This window comes from Lactuca virosa, chromosome 6 (assembly GCF_052849685.1).
Source record: "Lactuca virosa cultivar CGN04683 chromosome 6, Lactuca_virosa_CGN04683_v6, whole genome shotgun sequence".
Lineage (NCBI taxonomy): Eukaryota > Viridiplantae > Streptophyta > Magnoliopsida > Asterales > Asteraceae > Lactuca > Lactuca virosa.
The window spans coordinates 29,039,317-29,062,339 of record NC_136431.1 but is presented as its reverse complement, the minus strand read 5'-3'; the positions used below and the strand labels follow the sequence as shown (position 1 = coordinate 29,062,339).

Here is a 23,023-nt window from a genome sequence, read left to right as displayed (position 1 = left end):
AAAACTCAAACAGATATTTAGCTTAAAAAATCAAAAAAATAAGAAATAAATCAAAAAATAAAAACAAAAAAACCTTACTATCTTCAATTATGTAGTAAAGATATTAAAAAAACGACAAAATTGCAAAAATGGTCCCCGTGGTTTGCCAATTTCTTTGGATAAGGTCCAAAAAAAAGTTTATTAGCAAAAAAGGTCCTTATATGGTGGTTTAGTTGTGGTTTTGGTCCCTATTTCGTTAACTTTAACATTTGGCTGTTAACTTTTTTAAAATGACAATTTTACCCTTAGGGACTATTTTTGCAGTTAACTCTTTTTACCAAATTACAAGGACCATTTCTACAATTCTTCTTTTTAAATTTATTGAATTATTATATATTAATTCTTCTTTCTTTTTAATTTTATTGAACTATTATACATTAATTCTTTTTTGAATTTTTTATTGGATTAATTTTTTTATCTGATTATTACATAGCAGTTAATTATATTTTTAATATATAATATTTATATATTAATAACTATTATATTAGTATATTATTAATATCTTTTAACTATTTTTTTAAATTTTTTTATTGGATTATTTTATTTTAAAAAAAAAATTAGGTTTTTTTATTGGATTATTACATTTAATTTATTATATGCTATATATAATAAATAATATTTTAGTGGATCATTAATTTTTTTTAACTATATACTATTAATTCTTTTTAATTTATTGGTTCTACCAAAAGTCTTCGGAATACGCAAAAACACCGCATCCCGTTGTCGAAAATCATCGGGACCACCGCTAATCACCTTCATTGGAGGTCCGATGGAAACACTACCAACATGTTTCACCCAACGTCGCTATCCAGTAGCCACTTGCGAAAACCTCTTCAGAATTCGTCAGAATCCTTTATATTTTCCACTAAGCCCAGCATACGCTCCAGTTACACCATTCTCACTCATTTGGTCTTAACTAGTTAATACCTTGGCTCATATTACAGATCTGGACTCCCTAATAGCTCTTAACCTATAAAGTCAGTGACTTTAAGCCTTTGCATGGCTGAAATGGTCACAAACACACAAAATACTCACTCTTTTATCTCAAGAAGCTCATAACTCATGCATGGCTTGATTCCAACGACCAAGATTGGATTTTTATGACATTACACCACTAATACACTCAAAGAGGGATGGTCCTAGTCTCTGGAGCTCAAGATCTCATAAAGTCTCCACCTTTTTGGGACAAAACCCTAAAATACTCTACTAAGATGCACATAAAAAAAGAGTGGGAAAGTTTGAAGCTTTATACCTCTATATGAAGCTCCCAACTCTGATGTGCTCAGATCCAAGAGCCTGGACTCCCACTCCTTCTTCTCCAAAGCTTTCTCTTCTCTTCAAGAACACACAAGAACTCTCAAGGGCTCTCAAATGCACTCACAAGCTCTAAAACGAGGGTTAGGGCACACTTAGGGTTTGTTGTCTGAGAAAGGTGGCCAGAAATGAGGCCATCATATCCTTTATATAGGGGACTCACCCTAAATTAGGGTTTTCACTTTGGGCCTAGTACGCCCAGTGTACCCTCTGGTACGCCCAGCGTACTAGGTGGCTTCCACGTCAATTGCACGCATATGAGTACGCTGAGCGTACACTCACGTACGCCCCGCGTACTCATTCACCACCTTATCCCATAAAGGGACTAAAAGGGACAATCACTCAAAGACCAAGGGTTACGAGGTATACCTGAACTCGGGATGTTACAGTAACAGATAACGTCCGACTTAACACATTATTGGTTGCCATTAAGTCGGTTGTTTTTCTGTTACATTCAATATTGTGTTAAGGAGGTCCGATCCAAACACCCCTGGTCAGTTCCTCCATCGTTGCTTTCTACTACCTTGCGTTGCCACATTATCTTGTCAGAAATCGTCGATCGTTGCCTACAATCCGTAATTCTCAACCAAAACTACACCAATTGACTACCCACACTGTCGTCAATTGCGACAATGTTAGATATTGGGTTTTTCAAACCACCAGATCCACCGCTAAATCTTTTCAGGTAGTGCAGGCTTGAAGCTTTGATGTTATAAGGTTGTGCATCGGTTTGTGGAAGGCAACGAATGGAGGAACTGACCAGGTAGTATGATTTTGTGGCGTAAGCTGGTAAAATGCAACAAATGGAGGAACTGACAGGGGTGTTTGGGCTGGACTTCTTGGTGGTTCAAATAGTGATGGTTTTAGTGGAAAACGATCGGCTTAGTGGCAAATATAAAGGATTATGACGGATTGTGAAGAGGTTGTCGCATGTGGCTACTGGATAGTGGCATTAGGTGAAACAGGTTGGTAGTGTTTCCGTCGGACCTCCGATGAAGGTGATTAGTGGTGGTCCTGACGATTTTTGACAATGGGATGCGGTGCTTTTGCGTATTCCGAAGACTTTGTGGTAGAACCAATAAATTAAAAAGAATTAATAATATATATTTAAAAAATATTAATGATCCACTAAAATATTATTTATTATATATAGAATATAATAAATAAGATGTAATAATCCAATAAAAAAATCTAATAACTTTTAAAAAAAAACAATCCAATAAAAAAATTTAAAAAATAGTTAAAAGAAATTAATAATATAATAATATAATATTTATTAATATATAAATATTATATATTAAAAATAGAATTAACTGATATATAATAATCAGATAAAAAATTAATCCAATAAAAATAAACATTAAAAAAGAATTAATGTATAATAGTTCAATAAAATTAAAAAGAAAGAATAATTATTATATAATAATTCAATAAATTTAAAAAGAAGAATTGTAGAAATGGTCCTTGTATTTGGTAAAAATAGATAACTGCAAAAATGGTCCCTGAGGGTAAAATTGTCATTTTAAAAAAGTTAACAACCAAATGTTAAAGTTAACGAAATAGAGACCAAAATCACAACTAAACCATCAAATAAGGACCTTTTTTGCTAATAAACTTTTTTTTGGACCTTACCCAAAGAAATTGGCAAACCACAGGGACCATTTTTGCAATTTTGTCAAAAAAAAATTTTAAAAATGAAAAAATATAAAAACATTAAAACCGAGCATATATCTATTTACAAAAAAAATTGAATTTTTTTAACGAAAAAAAAAATAATAATAAGAACAAAATAAATGAAAAAAAATAGAAAAAACTCATTTAAATGACGTTCCATTAACGTTCGCCACACATGATTATTTCCCCGGGTTCGTATTACGTTCCATGCACGTGTGCCGCGTGTGAACACGTCACGACCAAGTAATCAGTGGCGGACGCAGAATGTTTTAGTAGGGGTGTCGCCCGTACTTCATGCCGGTGCACCTAATAGAAAAAACAATTTTTTTTTACACTACGTGCCGGAAATTGAGTAGTGGCCCTGGACCCCCCGGGCTCCACTAAGGTCCGCCCCTGCAAGTAATGTGTTTGACGTTTGTGCCCTTGACGAAATGATTGGTTGGGAATAGTCCCTGCGGGTTCCTACTAATTTTTGGGTTTTATATATATATATATATATATATATATATATATATATATATATATATATATATATATATATATATATATATATATATATATATATATATATGGAGACTTGGTATTTCGTTGGTTGCTTTGATGAATTTTTAAGTTGAGATCTAGAGAAGTTGGTTGCTATTTCAAGTGCTCTTCATTGAAAGTTAGATACTTTTCTACAACATGGTGTAGAATCGAAACTGATGCACTGATGTTTTTTTTAAAGATTAAATGCATTTAGGTATAATAATAATAATAGTAATAATCACTGCCTACTAAGTCCAACAACCTCTACTGTCTACACATTAAATATAAATTGTGCCGTCATACAATTGCCGTCTAGCGGAGTTTTCCATCTTTTTAAACTACTCAATCCCACTTTTAAGTTTATAATTAATCTCATCGTTTATGTCCATTAAAAAATTATTTTAAATCATCTCATCAAATATTCTTTACGTAAAAAGCGGTATTTTCCAAGGCCAGCACATTTTTCTAATAAGAAACTGGCAAACCACTAACTGAACACAACAACACAATCATTTGCTCCCATTTCAGGCCTGCATGTCGCTACCCTCGAAAACCAACAGAAATAACTGAACATACACGAAATTACCAAAATACCCTCCACTCTCTACTTTTGCATCATATACCACACATACCCTCAACGAAACCAAAGGCAGAGAGAGCTTCTGAATTTTTCCTTTTCACACTCTCTCTCTCTCTTTCCTTTTGTCTCCCTCCTTCCTCTTCCCAAAGTTGTTTCCCACCAAGAAAAAACAAAGATGGGATGTGGGAAATCAAAACACGCAGTTGTCACCGAGACCACCATCGTGAAATCCACAAAATCTGATGACGGGAAAGAAACCCGCAAAACCAAAACCGTCACGGAGAAAGGCGACTCGATGTCCGTACAAGAAGTCGAAACAACGACATCTGTTGTCGAAGACACCAAGAAGGAGACCACCACAACAAAAGTAGACCCCATCGGTACTGCCAATGTAGGGGCCAGTTTGGCCCCTACATTGGCAGACGAAGAAGTCACAAAAGAAGATGAGAAGGTCACCGATGTGGCCCCCACAGATGATGTGGACGACGTCATGAAAGCCGTGAAGGAAGATGAAGAAGTTAAGAATTCAGATACCACCGACGTGGTCCCCACATCGAATGAAGGTTGTGCGGAAGTTGTGAAAGATGACGAGAAGAAAGAATCCGCAATGACAGATGAAAAGGAGGCTAAGAAAGATAATGCGACTCCCACATTGAGGGAGAATGTTATGGAAGCCACATTGGTCGTGAAGAGTGACAACAAGTTTAAGGATTCCAAAGAAGAAATGACCTATGAAACACCAATGAAAGCCACCGAAGATTTTCCGATCACCGAGTTCACAACCCCAAAAGTCCAGGAACTAAAAGCCAAAGAATCGACCAAAGTGGAAACAAAGAAAGGTATGAAACTTAGATGATCAATTGAAATTCATTATAAATTAATATCTAAATGGTCAAAACATATAAGATCTTGATCGCCGCATGTTTGTCCTAGCAAAAATCAAGTGAGAATCCATAAATAAGGTTTCATCTTCAAACATAATATCACCTTCTGTCATCCTTATTCTAGGGACATTATTCTAGGGACATTATGATTTATCTCCCTTATATGACGCGTTCCCTTCTAAAATATATGATTAAGGGACCCTTTATCGTTAAATCTTACATGGGTAAAGAAATTGAATAGGTAGTGATATCCGGATAGAGTGTTGAATAAATGAGATCAGTTTTATGTTAGACGAATAAACTGTCCGAATCTGACTTTATTTTTAGAACCGGCAATTATTATTAGCGGACCACTACCTAGCAAGGTGCTAGGCAGGCCCAGAAAAAGAAAGTTACATTTGAGTTTGAATTACAAACAATTCAAAGGGCAAATACACCAATCAGCCCATTTAAAACGACAATCTACTCTCCTGTGCCTAAGCCAAGTGAATACAAGAGACTTAACACTATCAATGATCTGGAAGTGGGAAATTCGTATGCTCCTGAACACCCATTCACATCTTGTTTTCCATAATATCCACTTACACCAAAACAAACACAAATTAGGTTGTTTCTCCTTCTCCAACATCTCCCCCAAGTTTTCACAAACCCGATAAGATCCCCAATGGTTTGGAATTGTGGTTTTGGAATATTGCACCATTTAAATATCAGATCCCAAACATTACTCGCCACTGGGCAACGTATCAGAATGTGCTCCGTATCTTCGTCCTCAAGATGACATTGGGAACATGATGCGTTTATAATTGTGACTCCTCTCTTTTTCAACGCCAGGTTGGTTGGGATACGTCCCAGATTAGCCTTCCAAATAAAGGTATTGACCTTTATAGGGATATCATGAATCCACGGGATGATTACTTCGTTGATTGCCGGCTCTATATTATCAATTTTTAATTTGATCGCCTCTACGTGAAAAGTACCATCATCTGATAAGGGGCAGATCCATGAGTTCGGATCTGGAGATGGCCGGTGCTCACCAATGGCCTCGTACAGCATCTGAAAGCTATGAATCTGTTCATCAGTTACAGGGGTTGATCTCCATTCCCAAGTATAGCCCTCCACTTGCACTCTTTGACTAATCCTGCAAGCTTCACGTCTTTCAAGTTGATATAGTTCTGGGAATTGATCCTTTAGTGGCTCACCATCACACCAATCGTCCATCCAAAAGAGGGTATCGTCACCATTCTTCACTTTTTTCTTTAGAATGTCTCGAAAGCTTATCCCAACTTTAGATAGTTCATTCGTCACCTCCGCGATATTGTTCCACACACCTGCAATAGTTCTTTTTGATAAGATATTAGCAGGTTTGTTTTGCAGATTATGAATACCCATAATTACACGACTCCATAAAGTTGTTTTGTTTGTTTTTAATGCCCACCACCATTTGACAATCATTGATATGTTGAAGGCCCTGAGTGATCCAAGACCAAGTCCCCCTTTATCCTTTGGGGCAACGATCTTTTCCCACGATACCCAAGCAATTTTATACTTGTTATCACTCCCGCCCCATAAGAACTGCCTACGAATCTTTTCAAGAAGGTCAATAACTCCCACCGGGGCCACGAATATAGAGAAATAATACGACGGTAGGCTGCCCAGGATTGCTTTGGCTAAGGTTAATCTCCCTCCAAAGGAGAGTGCTTTCGATTTCCAAGGCGAGAGTTTAGAGTAAAAACGATCAATTATAGGCTTCCAATGCTTCTTTTGCTTCATGTTCGCGCCTACCGGGACCCCAGGTATGTGAAGGGTAGTGACGCTGGTTGACAACCCAAAGGTGCAGCCCATCGAGAAACCTCAGCCATGTCAACTCCGACACCAAACACCCTGGATTTGTTAAAGTTTACCTTTAATCCTGACGCCACCTGAAAGCATCTTAACACCCTTGCTAAATTTTTTATGTTGCTTTGACTCCACTCACCCACAAAAATGGCGTCATCGGCATAGAACAGGTGAGAGATTGACATTTCTGTATGTGGTATTTTTATACCTTGAAAAAGACCCTTCTGGCAAGCTGTTTTCATCGCAACGTTTAATCCCTCCATGACAATTATAAATAAGAATGGTGAGAGTGGGCCCCCCTGCCGTACACCTTTTTCCATTCCAAATTCCACCGTTGGAGACCCATTTATGAGTATTGAGAGTCTAGCTGATTGGAGGCATCCCTTAATCCACATACGCCATTTGTCTTCATATCCCATTTGGATAAGTATCGATTCAAGATACTCCCAATTAACGGAGTCAAAAGCTTTCTCTAGATCCACCTTGAAAAGTAGAATCTGTTTTTTCACCTTCTTGGCCCAAGCACATAGCTCATTTACAATCAGCGATCCATCAAGGATATTTCGTCCCTTCACGAAAGTCGTTTGAATCTCTCCGATGTTCTTGCCAATCACCATACTGAGTCTGTTAGCTAAGGTCTTGGAGATTATTTTGTATAGAGAGCCAATTAAGCTAATTGGCCTGTAATCACGTATGTGCAGTGGGTCTTTTATCTTTGGTACAAGCGTGATGAAGGACGAGTTACAACCCCACTCCAACGTTCCGTATTTCTCAAAATATTTAACGAATTCCATAATATCCCCCTTCAATACATCCCAGTATTTTTTTATAAACTCAAAGGTGAATCCATCTGGGCCAGGTGCCTTATCCCCTCCGCACGCCCAAATAGCTCCTTTGATTTCTTCAGTTGTGAAGGGATCTTCAATTTTTGATCGAGAGACCGAGTCGAGCATGCTAAATTCACTGCTGTTAAGTTTTGGCCAGGAAGGCCACCTTTCTTGAAATTTTTTCTGATACAACGAAAGAACTTCACCTTTAATTGCTGCCACATTTGTGTTCCAAGATCCATTGATAATCAACCCATGAATGTGGTTCTTGTTTTTCTTGTTGTTTAAATACCCGTGGAAAAAACGGGTATTCTCATCTCCATCAACTGTCCATCGAATTCTAGCCTTTTGTTTTAAATCAAGAACAACCAATTTTTCAAGCTCGGTTATCCTTTGAACACCAAGTCTCCTCTCCTGTAATTCCAAAACTGATAGCGATTTAGTTTCAGCAGCTATATCTAGTTCCTGTAACCTGCGTTTAAGCTTTCCGAATCTGACTAGATTATCACTTTACAATCTACATTACATTCCAAGTTTCCAATACAGTTTTTACAATATTAAATGATTTTTAGCAAAATTTATTAGTTTGAACATTAGAAGAGTTTGGTGGGAAAAATAATTAGCAAAAAAAGGTAAAGGTTGTTATCGTAATACTTTAAGCAATGTTCTTTTCTTTTTGCTAAACTCATTTAATTATTTTTGACCAGATCGAATAAAAAAGAAACAACCACTTATAACTGTCCAAATTAAACGATTCACTAAGTTCTCGTGAGAAGATTTTCATTTCTTTTTTCATTATATGTTGCAGAAGAAGATGTGAAGGTGACAGGAGCAGACATTGCTAAAACAGAGACCTCACCCGCAACAGAACCTAAGAAGGTTCCCACCACCGATGAGGTGCATATTTTTCCTTTATTTACGTCTTTTTTTAAAAGTCAATCATGCCATTTTTATTATCAAAAGCATATTTTAGTATAAATTTATAACATAAGATCTTCAAGTAAAATATCAAATAGACTAAACGTATGTTTCTTTTGGGTGAAACTTGTCTTTATGATAACTATTCTACAATTTTCATTTTTAGGCAAATGTTGTGGAAACAAAAGAGACAGAAACATGATACAAAAATGAAGGACAAGATGAAATCCTGGACAATGCATAAATGTGGCTCACGTCATATCATATGGTCGTGGTTTAATGTAATATCTTTGGAAAGTTGCTATATTTTTAGATTGTATACTTCTAGATCTACTGTGAACATACCTCAGAGATTACAATGTATGACATTTAGAAGTTTTCAAATATCCAGTTTCGTTCTTCATCTTTTTATTACCTTATTTATTTTCGAACAATACAAATAATGTCCTATTTGATTAACTCGACTAGAAAGTTTTGCGTTATTGTCATAAAAACCCTACAAACTGATGCCTTACGTTTTAAAAGTTACCTAAACTAATTTTGTATGTTTTAAGCCATTAAAATCAATAAATCTACGTCAAAGGAACCCTTTCGTAAAATTTTGAAGGGGTCATCCGGTAAATGTTGCTGATATGGATTTTGACCATGTAAAGGTCATAGTTATGCTGAAGTGGAGATGCCATGTGTACCCCTAGCTTCCAAACGTTGTCCTTAAGTTAAGACTTAAGAGTATCACCTCCAAAATCAGTCGTCTCCATCGCCTTCAATATGCCAAGGGAGAGGAAAGAAGTGGAAGTATGTAACATCATCTAAGCACTGCCACATCAGCATCCCAGGTGTTGTCTATGTGGACAAGATTTAGGCCACATCATCTCGATTTTACCTTATAACCTGTTCCATTCCCTTGTTTAAGAGGTAATTTTATGGTTCAATGCCTTAGAATGCACAAAAAAACACTAGAGTTTATGAGGTTTTTATGGCAATAACCATAAGTTTTAGGGTGGGAAACTTTGTGACGTGATCCAATGCACACCAAAAGAGCATATGCAATAAATTTGCAAATAGAATGGAAGAATTGTATACTTTTACTAATTTCATCCATAATTATAAATACATCTTATCACATGAAATCGTACACATTGAGAGAAAAATTCTTCAAAATAGAAAAGAGGGTAACTTTCACACACAACACATATATTATACAAAATCAAAATTCAATGGCATGGCTTTTGCATGGATTTGAAAGATTTGTTCTGTTATGAAGAAAACCATTGTACCTTACATTCTCTTCTATCAGATTATCGTTTATCTATGCCTTAGAGCTTGTAAATGTAAGCAATTTTGCACAGATTTCGTTCAATGTCATCATTCAAAATGTATTTTCGAATCATCCGACAGAAGATTCCTAGTTTTGTACATTTTTATTGGGGATTTAGTTTGGTGTGGATCAATATGACGAAAACTAGGGCTCTGCTGCCAATTCAAACTCAAAGAACACCTCATCCATCGACCTACATGTCGATGAAATACTACATGCTAACATTATACAAACTGAACATTGGTCAAGGCAAATAAATTGCTTATTGATATGACTAATTTCGATTACCAGCTTCAGTTAACTCAGAGAGCAGAGCCACAAAAGGGGCAAAATCTGAAATCAGAATCGACCTCCCGTGCGCAGAATTGACATCGGAGGCTTTCCGATGGCCGAAAGTCGGAAGAAATCGGAGACAGCGACGGCGGATAGAAAAGGCCGCAATTGTTGCAGTGCATGAGTTGGTCTTTTCCCGGCCACCGCCAAACCGGGACGAAAAAGAGTTTTAAGACGTTATTGGTGTCCACAAGATCCGCCGGTGACCGGCAATTGATACACCTCCCCGCTTCTTGCTTCAGCACCTGACGGACCTCTTGAGTAACTCCTCCTACGAAGAAGAAAAACATGCTGCATATGTGAGGAAATCGCGTTGCAACTATATGCTGTGAGCCTGAGTTTAGATTTATAAGGACTCGAATAGGAGGTTTCCGGAGGGTTCTACCAAAAGCAGGGCAAACACCAATCAATTTTTTTTTTTTTTTCCTTTCTATGTTTTCTATTTTCGAATACCATTGATAGAAAAAAGTTTTACACACACATACTTGATAAACACAAGCTGTACCAAAATCTCTTTTTGGATAACAAAACTAATTCATTTAAAAACAATATTTATAAATCTTATGGTCATAACATTACTATGCATGACCCGTTTGACTCTATTGAGGAGCTCCACAGTTTCTGACGCAAGGAAACCGAAAGTATCAAATACAAAAGGTATAAATATGTGTTGATTTTTCATGCACGCTTTCTCATGTTTTGCCACTTTGCGTGATGCAACTTTTAAAGCAGCTTGACTCATAGTGAAAATCTCACTCCTCAAGTCTACAAGAGGGGAAACATCTGCTAGATCCACGCATGCATGTATTTTGTTATAAATCATTTTGGTAAATTACATCAATCGTTTTTTCGTGTAGGTGCTAAAATGCACGTTCAGTTTTTATTTTCAAAAATTAACTCGTATCGTCTCTCATTGATTTAGCTTTGCACGCGTCACCCCTAAAAGAATATTTTGTTGCAAACTTAGTCCATGTTAGATTTGAAATTACCTTAATTCATTTATTTTTTATTTTTCAATTAACTTGATTCTTTTATTATGATTTTCAACTAAAAAAAATAAAGTTCTCTCCCCTTCACTTTCCCTAACCCATCCGCCCCTTCTTCGCTGCTAATGATCGGGAAGAAAAACACACAAGCGTATACAAGCACTGTTCTCCATCTCTCCATCTCCGACGATCCTCTTCCATCTAAACTACGACTACTATCTTCGACGGTCCCTTCTTTGTCTCCGTCGATGCTGCTATAGGGTCGTCGCTACTGTCACTGTTATTTGAATCCAAACTGTCGATGGAGATGATGTCGGAAACATGGAGGAGGAAAATCCATATGAATCGCACTGCAGAGGGGGAGAGGTGGTTTCCGACGGGTTCTACACATAGATAGAGATGATGCCGCCAACTAGGGTTTCAAATCGAGCTTCACCGCTTGTTTAGGTTTAGTAACACAAGAGATAAAATATGCAAGATGAAGGGGTGGTTGTCGGAGGTCCGATTCTTCACATTTGGTGGATTTCAGCATCATCGATATGAGGTTCCAAGATAGCAGTGAGATTCAGGGTGACCACCACTACGTCTATCTAAATCATTTTTCTTCTCCCACAACTTGTGGGTTTCGATTTACAGGTTTATAGTTTCATTTTCAGGTTTAGGGTTTAGTTAGATTTGATTTCAGGTTCTAGGTTTATCAATTTTATGTGGATCGTCGGATTTTGGGGAAGGAAAATGGTAGGATGGGTTAATAATGGTCGAACATAAGGGTCATCTTCCAAAATAAGTGGTGGGAGAGAAATATGAGTGATAGGTGTTGGTGATAGTTGGTGATAGGTGGTGGTTTCTGGTGGTGATAAGTGGTGGTTGTCGGGGTTGAGAAAGAAGACTGGGAAGAGAGATGGCAATGATATAATAGTGGTGGTGGTGTTTATATTTAATTAAACAATTTCTTTTAATAGATTAATAATTAATAATTAATAAAAAATCAAAAACTAAATAAATAAAGGTAAAATGGTCTTTTTATGGCCGGAGGGATGGAGCTTGTAAATTTTAAACTAACGAGGAATGGTCGGAATTAAGTTTTAAAAATAAAGACTAAACGTTTATTTTGGCATATGCACAAGGGACGATTGATGTAATTTATCAAAATAATTAACAAATGATCATACAAGTTTCACATGAATAAGTCGATTTGGTCTTATTCGAATTCGGATTTAAAAAAATAAATATGAATAGTTCAAATTAAATTAAAATAAAATATGAGACAATTAAATTATAATTTGATTAGATATTTAGATTGATTTTTCCCTTTTTTTTAAATTAAAATCATTCCAAATAATTAGTTACTTTTAGAAGAGCCGAAATTTTATTTAAACATATTATTCCATCATAATTAAACTTCAATTAATTTGATTGATCTATTAATTAGAATTTAGAAAGATTATGTTTACCTTAAACTTCAAAACTTAACACATGATAATATCAATTGGATATACAAAACATTTGAATCTATATTTATACCATATGAGATCAATAATTAGATCATTAATTTTGACATTTAGATGGATCAAATGATTATCAACTATTAAGAAACTCAAAACTCCATTAAAACCTTCATATATAGCTTCATAATTAACCAAATAGATTTATGTAACATCCCGTTTATTAAATAAATAAATAGACAAATTAATGAATGAATAGTAGCTCAAAAATCAATAATAATATAGCAAGGTGTTGGTCTCGAGGAGTTAATTGATACAATTTTGGGAGTTGGGGGTTAAAAGTATAAATTCCGGAGTGGTTTGTAAATATTTATGAAGGCAGGGACTGCTTGCTAAATTATTGGGATTTAATTTGAAGAGATTTGAGAGGTTAAGGGGTTGAATGGTAAGTTTTGGACCGAAAATGAAATGAATATATGGAATCAGGGGCTAAAGGGTAAATGTTGGATTAAAGCTGAAAAGATTTTGTGAGGAGGGGTTGATTTCGGAAATATGGACAAAGCTGAAATGAGACACGGGTTTAACCTTGTATCTTTCTTTTCTTTCCCTCTCGTTGGAATATTGGAACCCTAACCCTAATGAGAAACAACACCCGCCACCTTATACCTCTTAGCCACCGGCCGCCGTCACCACCCATCTAATTCATTTTTCCGACCAGCTAGCGGCCACCGAACGTCCACCACGTGAAACCTATTCAGCCACCGCCCAGCCGAGATCGTTTGCCGCTGCTTGTCGATGATCGCCACCACCACAATTTCGCTACCGGTGACACTGGGAGCAAACGGGACGACTGTCACTGCCCTCCTCCGGTGAAGACGCGACCAGTATGCCCCGCTACAACCATCCCCTTTCGCTTCCCATCTTCATGCCGTTCCACCGCCGGAAATTCACGGTAAGCCTTATTTCCTCCTTGTGTGCTTGACTTGGCCGTTGCTGCGTTTTTCCGGCGACGCCTGCCGCCCAAGCGGTGGCTGTAGGTTTGTATCTTCAAGTGTACATGTCGATTGCTGCTTTTTTGAGGATTATACATAGGTTATTTTGCCAGAAACCGACCGCCACCACCATGAGGTGGTGGTTGCCACCACTTGCTGCCGCCTACCACCGCATGGGTGGCTGTATGCGGGTCGTTGGAGTGTGTAAGTATGTTTCCTTTATGTTGGGTTGTTGATTGGGTGATTTGGCCGGAGAAAAGTCAAGGAAAACTACCACCACCACCGTTAAGTGGTGGCTGCCGTCGCCTGCCGCCGTCGACCACTACTGCCCGAGGTGGCAGTGGGTGGTGCACGACATAGTAAAACCCTAATCGGCCCAATAGCTTAATTTAGACTTAGTTGGTTTGTGATTTGGGTTGGAAACCCTAATTAGGGTTTAGAAAACCCTAATTTTAGAAAATGTTGGTTTGGACCTATCGGGACCCGTGTGTGGACCAGTGGACTGAAGTTATGACTTATGTCGATTCCATTGTATGATGGCTTAGTGGAATAATGGACTTAATGGGTTAAGTCCTTAATGGGTTAAGTGAGAACACTTATCCCTAATCGTCATTTCATGTGAAAACCCTAATTGTATTGGGTTTTGATTTGGGCCTAGATGTTTGGACTATTGATGGGCCATCCAAGAACAAGTATGGACTAGAATATTGAATTGGGCTTTAGGATAAGGCCCATTGGAAAGCTTTGGGCCCAATTTGGAAAATTGGGCCATAGTTGGGCCTTGGTTGATTATTTGACTTATTGGGCTTTCAGGGTATGATTTTGGGCCTTAATCTTGGACCAAGTTAGGCTAGGGGTAAAATGGTCTTTTACCCAAGTATGGACTTATGGTTATGCATTGGAACCCGATGGTTAATTGGGTTTTGTTTTGATGTTGACAACTTGGGGATCTGCCAGCCAGCAGCCCAAGATTTATTCGCGGGACTTCAGCAGTGCGAGGTGAGTCCTCTTCCAGTATGAACGGGTCTAAGGCACCAATGCCGACCCGTGTAGTTTATATGTTCTTGATAGGAACACGGAGTATGGGCGGGGCCCGTATCTCATTATTACCAGAGTATAGATATCAGTCAGATTGTTGGATTGCTATACTTGTTGTCTGTGTGATACTTGTATGTGGTTGTTTATGTATGTGAGTGTGGGCGGGGCCCGTATCTCATTATTATCGAGTGTGGGCGGGGCCCGAATCTCATAGTATCCGAGTGTGGGCGGGGCTCGAATCTCGTAGTATTATTTGAGTATGGATATGTGACTGCTTGATAGAATTAGATATACTTGTTGTATGTGTGATACTTGTATGCATGTTAGTAGCGGGGTGTGGGCGGGGCTCGAATCTCCTAGACAGCGAAGTGTGGATGGGGCCCGAATTTCCTAGATAGCGGAGTGTGGATGGGGCCCAAATCTACTAGACAACAGAGTGTGGGCGGGGCCTGAATCTCCTAGACAGTGGAGTGTGGGTGGGGCACAAATCTCCTAGATAGCAGAGTGTGGGCGGGCCCCGAATCTCCTAGATTATGGAGTGTGGGCGGGGACCGAATCTCCATGAGAGTGAGCGGGGCCCGTATCTCCTAGCTGCATGTTATGTGTATGGTATGTGGTAGTTTGGGGAGACTCACTAAACTTCGTGCTTACGGTTTTCAGTTTTGGTTTCAGGTACTTCGGTTTTCAAAAGAGGAGTTCGGGATGATTGCAGTACACACACCATTTGTTCAGCCTGGGATGTTTATACTCTGATATATTTGAGAGATGTTATGATATTCTTGAGATACACAATTTATGGTTTTTATATATTGAATGATAATTATGGTTTTATTAATGATTTAAAATGAAAATTTTAGACTGTATTTTTGGGATGTTTCAATTTACTTCAATAGAATAGATGTGGAACACTAAAATCCGTACCCAAACCACATTGAATCATTATTTAATTCCATAATCAAGTTAGATGATCTACCATTGCTAGAATACAAATCAATGCTTCAAGGAACAAGATGATTATCTTATATGTATCACACAGTGGAAATGAAGTCAAAACTTAGAAAGTATTCATCAATCACTTCACCAATAACCATCCATATGCAGGTAAATACTAAACTAGGTTTTAAATCTTCTAAAAGTATGATCTAAAATCTAAATATAAGACTAGTCCCTAAAATTAGACATTCTGAAAATGGTACCCTAATCGGAATTTTCTTAATATGTGTGATCATAATGTGAATAGGTAATGCCATTTAAGCCCCAAATTTAAATATATATGATACTATCATCGTACTCTCAAACGAACTTAAGCATAGAATGAACCCAACACCATAAGATAAGGCCAACATAATAAATGTGTTAAATCATAGTAATAAACACAATCTATGATGTAGACCCAAACAATAAACAAGCCTACTCCAATAGTCCAATGTTTGAATACAATATATTTAATGGGCCAAAAAAATGTAAACATGCCCAATACAAAAAGTTGGTCCAAGACACAAAAAAAAATTAAATCCAAACTTAAGATGGGTAATAAAATCAATACTTATCTAAAAAACCAATATAGTGCAAATTTCATTTATCCACGATTTTCCATTTAATACAACCATCGTCTAAATTTTCCATCAAGTGAGTTCTTTAACATCCACTTCATTAAATTAATGTTTCATTATATCTTCTTTGTTGCAATTTTCCTGCTTAGCTAAATAACTATAGCCATAAATTCCGAGTGTCGAGTGTCGTAGTAAAAAACTTCGTTTTTAAAGTAATTAACATCTAATCTAATAAATGAAAATCGTTTTGACACATGTCACACTCTTATTGATTTGGTCACATGTCATTTTGAGGTTTTTTTTCAATTAAATTTTTTCCACATGACATTTTGTGGTTTTCTCCATTTTATTAAATTTCACATAATATTTAAATGTAATAATTACAATAAATGTAATAATAAATGCATATCAATATTATTAATTGATATTTCTTTTAATTTCAAACTTTCTAAATTAAATCCTTATTAGTTTTCTATATTTATTTATCTAAATTATTAGTTTAAATTTAAAAAGAAAAAAAACATTTTAATATTAATAATTCATTATTTTTCTTATAAATTTAAATTTCTCAAAATGTTCTTAGCCCTAAAAAGACATTGCCTCTTTGAGCCTTGTTGCATCTATCCAACTATTCAAAGGCAATTGACACAAAAACAAAATAGCCTTGTTGCATCTATCCAACTATTCAAAGGCAATTGACACAAAAACAAAATGGGGGTCATAATATCATATGTGGGCACCACAAAGTGAAGATTTATGGATTTGAAGATCATATGTTGTCATAATATATGGATTTATGGATTCGAAAATGTATATGAGAAATCAATATGAACAAATGATAATATATAATAATAACTATTAAAACAAAGTAAAATAATACATAAAAAGACAAAATAAGGGTAGATTTATTTTTTACAAAGGGTACAGTTTATTGTTGGTAAAAATCATTAAATCCGAAAAGGGATTAACAGATTATTGTTGGTAAAAATCACTAAATCCGAAAAGGATCATATGAATTTTTTAGCATTGTATAGTTTAATTATATGTTAAGTAGTATATATTTTAGAGATGGGCACCACAAAGTGAAGATTTATGGATTTGAAGATCATATGTTGTCATAAATGGTTTACCCCTATGTAATAATGCTTTCTTCGTGGTGTCTTTAACCCCAGACTCCCAGAGAGAGGATCGAAAGAGAAGAAGGAAACACAAAAACCCTAATAACATCTGATCAATGGCAGAGGATCTCAATTCCCACCCCTTCAAAAAAGGAGCAGAGGTCGAAGTCAGCAGCAACGACAACGGCTTCCGAGGAGCCTGGTATTCCGGCACCGTAATGAAATCCAAGAACAAAAGCAACAACAATCATTCGATACTAGTGGAATACAAGACGTTAATGGCGGACGAATCTGGAACCAAACCCCTCTGTGAAACCCTCGACGTTGTTCAGTTAAGGCCCCTTCCCCCTCGCGAGAAACGCGATAGGAATTATAAGTTTAGCGATGAGGTCGACGCCTACTACAACGACGGCTGGTGGGAGGGAGTCATCACCGCCGTCCTCCCCGGGAATCGGTACTCGGTTTTCTTTAGAGCCACCAGGGAACAGTTGGAATTCAACCGGTCGGAACTCAGACTTCATAGGGAATGGGTCGATGGTAAATGGGTTCCACCAGTAGAAGAACAAGTACAAGAGGTACAGACATGTATATGAATTATAAATTATGTGATTTGCCATAGAAGTTTATGTGATCTTTTTTTAATGAAACCAAGAATTGGGGAATCCATGAGACAGATATGGGGGATTAGGTTTAGAAAACTCCATCATTTGACCTCTTCTAACAGTTTAAATTAGGTAATCATCTCCATGATTGATTGAAGTAAAATCCAACACTGTAGGAATGCAAGTGTCAAATAAGCGCTGAATTGTCGAATCAGATTGTTTGTTTCTTTTACTGTAATACTAACAAGATATGCATACTGAAACCTATTTTGCTGCAGGTGTCATTGTCTATAGAGTTGAAGATTAGCAACAAGGATAGATTCAAGAAAGGGGCATTGGTGGAAGTATGCAGTGATGAAGATGGTTTCCAAGGTGCTTGGTTTGCTGCTACAGTAATCGAACAAGTAAGTTCAGGAAACTTATTGATTCAGTATAATTCATTGAGAAACGATGAAGATACAGAGTTTCTGACAGAAGTGGTTGATAGCAACCACGTACGTCCTTATCCTGGTCAAGAGACTGTTGACCATTTCCGTGTGCTTGAAGAAGTTGATGCTCTGTACAATGATGGGTGGTGGGTGGGTGTGATTTCTAAAGTTGTTGGAAAGCAAAAATATGAGGTTTTTTTTAGGGGAACAAATGAGGAAATGGTGTTTAAACAATCTGATTTGAGGCGACATAAAGAATGGATCTCTGGAAAATGGGTAGCTTCTAATTTGGTAGGTATTTATAAGAAATAGCATGTTTTATTCATCCATCCTAACTATTTTGATGATTTGGTAGTACATGAATTGATATTTGTTGACCGATTAGGTCTCTACATCTCTACGTTTCGTTATCGATCATCTTGTAACATAGATATGGGGCGTGCGCATGCCCGAAATCAAAGGGCATTAAGGTCTTTTCATGAATGACATATCTTCTACAATTATGAGTTAAGAAAGGTTTTTTTGCTTTCATATAAAGGTTTGGGATGATACGAACTTGGTTAGAAGAATGGCTAGTGGTGTGAAAAGAGCACAATACAAAACAAATAAATAAATAAAAAATAAAATAAAATAAGTAAAATAAAAGAGAGATACTTGTGGTAGATGCAAAATTATATAAACAAGTAATTCATTATAGTATTGCTAGTGTTAAAGTTTTAATAAATAAAATAGAGGGTTAATGACCTAGGAGGGTAACGAACTTTGGTATTTGTTCATATTTAGGTAACCATGTTATATATATATATATATATATATATATATATATATATATATATATATATACCATTAAACTTGATTGACATGTTCAAAATAGGGTAATATGACTAGTAACTTTCGGTGATATTACCTTATTTTGAACAAGTCAAACAAGTTTACTGGTCAAATGTATACGAAAAAAACGTGGATACCTAAATATGGATAAAAACTAAAGTTCTTTACCTGTTTTACGAAAAAAAAACATGGTTACCTAAATATGGACAAAAATTAAAAATCGTTACATGTTTTGGTAATATTGGGTTCTTTACTCTAAGTAGTCATAAGACCCACCGGTGTGACATGGAATCAGGCTATTGGGTCTTGGTGTCAATCTGGAGTAGGTGTCGTTAGTGAGTTCCTAACTTGATTCCTAGCGACCATCAAAGAACAAAATCGTTAGAACTGTCTCAGGACTGTGCCCGGGAGCGACTCTTAGAACCGTCTCAAAGTGTCAAAGCAGGCTCTGACGGTCAAGTTAGACCAATGTGTATAAGGAGCTGGTTTATCATATATGGAGAATCATCTTGGTGGGAAGAGTGTATGAATATAATGGAGGAATGAGACATCCTCCCCATGGAGGAGGAGGTATTCTATTTATAGATCTATGTCAATGGACAATTAGGTTAAGCTTGGGCCAGCCTAGTTCATGCCAAACTAGTCGTGGGCTAGGTTGTGTTGCCAGACCTTTAAAGCGCAAAAAGCCTAGTCCCTTAAGTGCATACAACCTAGCCCCTAACTAACGACATCAACTTCTGATCTACAACCCAGATATGACACTAATACCCGATGACCCTATTCCATGGCATATCGGTGTGTCTTATGACTACTTGCACTTAACATAAAAAATAAAAAAATAATAAAAAAAATAAAACAACAAAAACGGGAAAGGAACTTTGACTTTTTCTTACATTTAAGTAACCATGTTTTTTTTCGTATACATTTGACCAGTAAACTTGCTTTTTATGTTCAAAATAAGGTAATATCACCTATCTTTATCAGTCATATTACCATATTTTGAACAAGTCAAACAAGTTTAATGGTCAAATGTCTACGAAAAAAACATAATTACCTAAATATAGACAAATACCAAAGTTCGTTACCCTCATAGATCATTAACCCAACTCAAGGACACCTTACATTTCATTTTTTTTAAAATTTACAATGACGAGTCTAAATTCTAAATTAATATAAACAACATTATGGTGAAGGGTAAGTGAGTAGCATCAAGTAAGTAGTGGTATCGTACACCCATGTATAAGACTTCTATTTAAAAATACCCATGTATAAGACTTCTGTTGAGAACTTCAACTCAAAAATGACTCGTTTATATATATATGTAAGTTTTTTGAATTCTTTAAATAAACTTGAAAGATCCAAAACCAAAACCATAAGTAAAAGAAAACCTTTAAATAAACTAGCCGTCTAGATCAAGACTTCATTTTCAGTTTCTCTGTTCTCTCCCAAACTATACAGTCCTTTGACCACTCTCTCATCCTCATGATCTCATCTTCCACCTCCCTAGCTCCTAATATTTCTATTTTGTCATCTGAACTTGCTATGACTTTTATCTATTCCGTCTCCCAACTATTACTTTTTCTTTTTCGCCTATCGAACTCATACTCTTTCAACATGTTTAGTGTTTCAACCTCACATGACACGACATATTTCAAGGTATACCCTTAACACGAAACCCAACACGAACTCGACATGAAAATAAACGGTTGACACGACAAGACACATTAATTAAACAAGTTGAGTTAGGATCAAACACTTTCAACTTGTTTACTGTTTCGATACAACACAAAACCCGCACGACACGACATGATTGCCACTGCCCCAAACACCAAAACGCAATGTCCAAACCCTAATAAACACATTTGCATTTTTATGTATATATTTTTGGGTAAATTATATCATTCGTTCCTCGTGTATGTGCCAAAACGCGCGTTTAATCACTATTTTTAAAAATTAACTCAGACCGTCCCTCGTTTGGTTTATCCTTGCACACTTCATCCCTCAATCACGATTTTATTGTAAACTTAGTCCATTCCAAAATTAAAATGACGATAATACCCTTGTATTTTTATTTTTCAATTAATTTAATGTTGTTGCTGTTATTATTATTATTATTATTATTATTATTATTATTATTATTATTATTATTATTATTTAAAAAAAAATAGAAACCCCCATCACTTTCCCGCTATAGTTTCTTAGTAATCATAAACATACACACAACTTGATAAGACCCAAATCGGAAACAAACACAAAGAGGAGACCCAAATCATCAGCCAAGTCGTCGACCACCACTATCGTCCCCACCTCTGGTGAATCTTTTCTCTCCATCTATCACCATCTCCACCGTCGCCACCCGTTTTGTGAGCCGCCGTCACCACTATCGATCTAATCTAAAACCTAACACCGCATGAAACCCTTACTATCGCTACCTCCATTCGATCTTGGATGATGGTTCTTCCATGGTGTTGACTGTGACTCTTCCAGATGCACATCAGAAAAGACAATGGGATATGACGATGATCTAGGTCTTTGAGTTGCGAACCTTCAGATGGTGACAGCGATTTAGAGTATTTTTCGAACCTCCATAGGTTGTAACATTGTTAGGGTTTCTGATCCGTCGTTGCCAAGGAGGGGTGTAAATAGGAGACGGTAGTGGAGGTCGGACATCAAGATCTGTTGATTTGTCGCCAAGTATGAGATCAAAAGTGGGGGGTTGATACCGTCAATGGGTGGGGGTTTGACGTGGCGCTCTTCTGCGAGAGGGGAGGGGGGGGGGGGGGGGGGGGAATGTTGAGGATGCAAGTGTGAGATCAGAAGAGGGGATCAGAATTGGAGGTTTGATGGCATCGGTGGGTGAGGGTTTGATGGCGTTGGAGGTGTTTGCAGTGACGGGAGATGTCGCCGGAGTCTGGAGTCGACTATTGTGGGTGGTAATGATGGATATGAGATGTACTAAAGAGGAAGAGGGAAATGAATTGATTTACTATTTATTTTTAAAAGGCAATTATAATATTTTTTGATAATAAACAAATCAATAGATACTTAATAAATAAAAACTAAATATAAAGTAAATAAATAAATAAATAAAGGCAAAATCGTCTTTTGTTGTGCGAAAAGATTAAACAAACAAGTTTTAAGCAAACGATAGATTTAAAAATAGAGACCGAACGTAGTTGATTTTCATTTTAATTCTATGTCACATGTCAACTTATTAATTATCCATTTTAAACTTTAAATTTTAAATTTCCCATTTTAATTATATTAAATTAATAATTGATAATTGATTTTTCATTTCAAATTTTAAATTCAAATTTGACACTCTAATTACATTAAATTAATAACATTATAATAAAAAATAAAATAAAATAAATATATATTATAAGATGATATAATTTCATGTATTTATTTAAAAATCTCAATTGTAATTTTATATAACTAAAAAAATATCTCTTAATTAATAATTTATTTAACACAATTTATTTGAAATAATTGATTAATAATTTTAAATATTTAATATGAAAATTTAATTAATTTTATAACCGTGGTTCCCACGAATTATAAAGTAGTATATATATAAACAACTAGGTTAAAACCCGTGGAACCCACGGGTGTTAATTTTAAATAGAATTAAAAAATTAATTATGTAATAAAATAATATATCATTAATTCACAAAACTTATGAATTCTAATATTTTATTTTTTAATAAGTTTGTGATTTATAAGTATTTAATTACACAGTAATTTGGTGAGATTAATAGAAATTGTTGTTGTCTTCGTCA

The 23,023-nt window shown here is 36.2% G+C and overlaps 3 protein-coding genes across 3 annotated transcripts; 2 read left to right on the top strand and 1 right to left on the bottom strand.

Annotated features, from left to right (window-relative positions):
- The first annotated feature begins 4,179 nt into the window (after positions 1 to 4,179).
- On the top strand, positions 4,180 to 9,004 carry LOC145119002 (uncharacterized). Its single transcript, XM_079054642.1, has 3 exons — positions 4,180 to 4,971; positions 8,488 to 8,576; positions 8,764 to 9,004. The coding sequence occupies exons 1-3, from the start codon at positions 4,308 to 4,310 to the stop codon at positions 8,797 to 8,799; spliced, it is 789 nt and encodes a 262-aa protein (XP_078910768.1). The 5' UTR covers positions 4,180 to 4,307; the 3' UTR covers positions 8,800 to 9,004.
- Positions 9,005 to 9,947: 943 nt separating this feature from the next.
- Positions 9,948 to 10,683, bottom strand: LOC145120516 (zinc-ribbon domain protein). The gene has a single exon (XM_079056323.1). The coding sequence runs from the start codon at positions 10,536 to 10,538 to the stop codon at positions 10,218 to 10,220; it is 321 nt and encodes a 106-aa protein (XP_078912449.1). The 5' UTR covers positions 10,539 to 10,683; the 3' UTR covers positions 9,948 to 10,217.
- A 6,685-nt stretch (positions 10,684 to 17,368) lies between these two features.
- On the top strand, positions 17,369 to 18,802 carry LOC145118596 (agenet domain-containing protein). The gene is made up of 2 exons (XM_079054297.1): positions 17,369 to 17,955; positions 18,261 to 18,802. Exons 1-2 carry the CDS (start codon positions 17,497 to 17,499, stop codon positions 18,720 to 18,722), a joined length of 921 nt encoding a protein of 306 aa, XP_078910423.1. The 5' UTR covers positions 17,369 to 17,496; the 3' UTR covers positions 18,723 to 18,802.
- Positions 18,803 to 23,023: the final 4,221 nt, after the last annotated feature.